Source organism: Nicotiana sylvestris, chromosome 7 (genome assembly GCF_000393655.2).
Source record: "Nicotiana sylvestris chromosome 7, ASM39365v2, whole genome shotgun sequence".
Lineage (NCBI taxonomy): Eukaryota > Viridiplantae > Streptophyta > Magnoliopsida > Solanales > Solanaceae > Nicotiana > Nicotiana sylvestris.
In genome coordinates this window covers 8,893,151-8,897,137 of record NC_091063.1, presented here as the reverse complement: position 1 = coordinate 8,897,137, position 3,987 = coordinate 8,893,151, and the positions used below count along the sequence as shown (strand labels likewise).

Below are 3,987 nucleotides of genomic sequence, written 5' to 3'. Positions count from 1 at the left end.
AAAGCAGGCAATCAACAAGTCAATTATGGAACTCAACCAGGGTTGCAGCAAGTCCAACATACTAACATGCCTCATTTTACACAAACAACTCATAACAATACTCCTACTATTCCTATATTTACCAAAGAACAATACTAACAAATTCTTCAGATGATGTCCAAAGGGAATGAAGAGGGTCCAAAATCATCTACCAAGTTAGCTGCTGTAGTACTCTAATTACTCTAATGTCGAATTATCTCAAGCATAATTGGATTATAGACACAGGAGCCTCAAATCATATGACTTCACAACTTGATGCTCTTACCTCTTGTCAAGCAATCCCCAGTTTAGAGAGATGCACTGTTCAATTACCTACTGGGAATATAGTCTCTGTATCACATAAAGGAACCTCCCCAGTACTTAGAAATAACAATATCTCTAATGTGCTATATATTCCAAATTTTAGATACAACTTGCCCTTAGTGTCTCAACTCACTAAAGAACTTCAATGCATGGTTGCATTCTTCCCTGACTTCTGTATTTTCCAGGATCTCTACAGTGGTCAGGTGAAGGGGATTGGTAAGGAGGAGCATGGTTTGTACATACTTCAAGGAGGATCATCACAGTATTCTACAGCAACACCAGAAAATAAGTATGCTCACACAACCAACTTACTTGATTCTGAAGTAGTATAGCATAGGATATTAGGACATGCTCCTATTGATTTAATAAGGAAGTTAGATGCTCTTAGTACCTTAAAGACAGGAACTCATCACTGTCTTGTATGCCCAGTTGTTAAACAGTCTAGATTGCCATTTACTCTAAGTACATCAGTGTCTCAATCTGCATTTGACCTAGTTCATTATGATATCTGGGGGCCATATAGAATTCCCTCTTATAGTGGAAAGAGGTATTTTATTATAGTAATTGATGACTATACCAGGTACACTTGGATATTTTTGCTCAACTTCAAGTTAGAAGTTATAGTTGTACTAAGAGACTTTCTAACTCAAATAAAGAACATGTTTTCAGCTTCCTTATAAGTCTTAAGAACTGATAATGGTAGTGAATTTTTCAGTAATGAGTTTAAAAAGTTGCTCTCTAGTCTTGGTATCTTTCATCATAGTACATGTGTTTATACCCCTCAACAAAACGGAATTGTTGAGAGGAAACACAGAACTATCTTAGACATGGCTAGGTATCTCAGGTTTCAGGCTGATGCTCCTCTAAGGTTTTGGGGTGAATGTATCACCACTACAGTCTACCTCATCAACAGGTTGCTATCTAGAACACTTGGGTACAAATCACCATTTGAGTTGCTTTACTTGCATCATCCTTCACTGTAACACTTAAAGGTCTTTGGTTGTCTATGCTATGAAGTATATCCAAGAATTGTTGACAAGTTCTCACCATCCATCCATGTTGTCTTCATGGGCTATTCTTCATCTCAAAAGAGTTATGTTCTATATGACTTGAACTCTAAGTCTCCATTTGTTAATAAAAATGTTGTTTTTCAGGAAGGCATTTTTCCTTTCAAGCATACGTTATCTCCTGGTAGCACTATCTTTCCTATATTGGATCTTCTCTCACCAATTAGTGCAGATCCTAGATTATCTACCACAGATTCCTCTCCTAGTGTTGGTGTTCCTCCACATGAGGCTGGTGTTACATCTGATGGGGAGCCTCATCTTTCTCCATTGTTGCTCCTCACCACATACCAGACCAGTCTACAAATCCTACAGTAACATCATAGATAATGCAACACCTTTTGATACTCATGATGAGGCTCACCTTGATTCTACAGAAGCTGCTGATGCTGCAACACCTATTGCAGTAGTTAACTCACTTGTGTTGTACCTGCTCAAGTCAGAAATCCTCTAGGCCCAGCAAGCCTCCCTTATGGATGCAAGATTATATGGTGCACTCAAAAGCTACTAGGTGTTCTTATCCTATCTCAGCTTATGTGAGCTATTCTCACATTACTCCCTCATACAGTCAGATCTTGTCATCTTATTCAGTATGTTTCGAGCCTCAGTCCTTTAGTGAGGCAACCACTAATCCTCAGTGGGTAAAAGCTATGAAGCTATGAAACTAGAGATTGCGGCCTTAGAGGAAAACAAAACATGGAGCATTGTTAATCTGCCCCTTGGCAAAATACCAATAGGGTGCAGGTGGATCTTCAAAATCAAGTATAAAGCCTCATGAGAGGTTGAAAGATACAAGGCCAGACTTGTAGCCAAAGGTTACGATCAAAAGGAAGGGCTAAACTACAGTGAAACCTTCTCCTCTGTAGCTAAAATGGTAACAGTTAGGTCTATTGTAGCTCTTGCTGCCCCTCAGCATTGGATGATTTAACAAATGGATGTTCATAATGCATTCCTTAATAGTGAATTGGTTAAAGAGGTGTACATGCATATTCCATAGGGGTTTGCCAGACATGTGGGAGACTAAGAAGGTCTGCAAACTCCACAAGTCCTCATATAGTCTTAAACAAGTACCAAGGAAGTGGAATATGAAGTTAACAGAGGTACTTCTGCAGATGGGGTTCAAACAGAGTCACTATGATTATTCATTGTTCATCAGAGTAACCAATGGTGACATGGTTATCATCCTTGTGTAAGTGGATGATCTGTTGATCATAGGGAACAATGATAAGTTACTTTGTGACACCAGAATAGAGTTGTAGAAGAAGTTCAAGATGAAGGACTTAGGAGAATTGAAATTCTTTTTGGGGATTGAATTTGCTAGATCAAAGAAAGGAATCCTTATGTGTCAAAGAAAGTATGCACTGGAGTTGATATCTGAAGCAGGCTTGGGTGGAGCAAAGCCTTCTGGTACACCATTAGAGTTGAATAAAAAACTCACATCTGTAGAGTATGACAAATGCATTCAGAACTGCAAACAAGAAGGTGATCAAGAACTCAAGAATCCTAGTTGTTATCAGAGACTTGTGGGAAGGTTGTTGTATCTCACCATGACAAGACCTGATATTGCCTTTTCAGTTCAGGTCTTAAGTCAGTATATGCATTGTCCCAAAGTGTCACACATGGAAGCTGATCTTAGAGTAGTGAGATATATCAAAGAAGCACCAGGCTTGGGGTTACTTATGCCTGTAGAAAGTACAGACAAGCTGGTTGCCTACTGTGATTCTGATTGGGGATCATTATAGAGTCAAGGAGATCAGTTATTGGGTACTTGGTCAAATTTGGAAATGCACTGGTGTCTTGGAAGTTAAAGAAACAAATGACTGTGTCTAGAAGTTCAGTTGAGGCTGAGTTCAGAAGTATAGCTTCATGTGCAGCAGAAGTCACTTGGATGGTAGGGTTGTTTAAAGAACTTAGAGTCAGAATTCAGCAGCCTATAAGTCTGATATGCGATAGCAAGGCTGCAATACAAATAGTTGCTAATCATATCTTCCATGAAAGGACCAAACATATTAACATTGATTGTCATTTTGTTAGGGAGAAAATATGTCAAGGACTACTGAAGACAGAGTATATACATACTAAAGATCAGCTAGCAGATTTACTGACAAAGAGCTTGGGGAAGTTTCAACATGATCATTTACTGAACAAGCTAGGAGTGAAGAATATATATCAACCATCAGCTTGAGGAGAAGTGTTGACTGGAGTTAATAAAGCAAACTGATAAGTTAACTATAGTTAGAGATGTAACTAGACTGTAGTTAGAAGTAGGTTAGTTAGTACAGTATTGGAAGACAGTTATGATGCAGCTTTATAAATACACAATACACTCATGTACAAATATACGATTGTATCATTTTTTCTTCTCAATAACAAATTCTGTTTTCTCCCATCCTTTGAATGTTGTCTTTTCTTGCATGTCTTCTTCCTCAAGCTCAACCAGCTAACATGAATTGACACCTGGCAGCTAAGTCAAACTTACACACCACCCACATGGGGTTAAATACTCAATTTTAACTAAATATTTTACGGCTTTTAATAATCCATAAAATTAGCTGTTTGTGTGACCCTACGTGATATAAAT

At 38.3% G+C, this 3,987-nt stretch overlaps 1 protein-coding gene across 1 annotated transcript; it reads left to right on the top strand.

The window, feature by feature from the left end:
• The first annotated feature begins 2,677 nt into the window (after window positions 1-2,677).
• On the top strand, window positions 2,678-3,148 carry LOC138872726 (uncharacterized mitochondrial protein AtMg00810-like). The gene has a single exon (XM_070151139.1). It carries the CDS (start codon window positions 2,678-2,680, stop codon window positions 3,146-3,148), a length of 471 nt encoding a protein of 156 aa, XP_070007240.1.
• Window positions 3,149-3,987: the final 839 nt, after the last annotated feature.

Excerpts from the sequence above, each read along its gene's own strand:
- LOC138872726 (XM_070151139.1), top strand. The coding sequence starts at position 2,678 with ATGAAGGACTTAGGAGAATTGAAATTCTTTTTGGGGATTGAATTTGCT.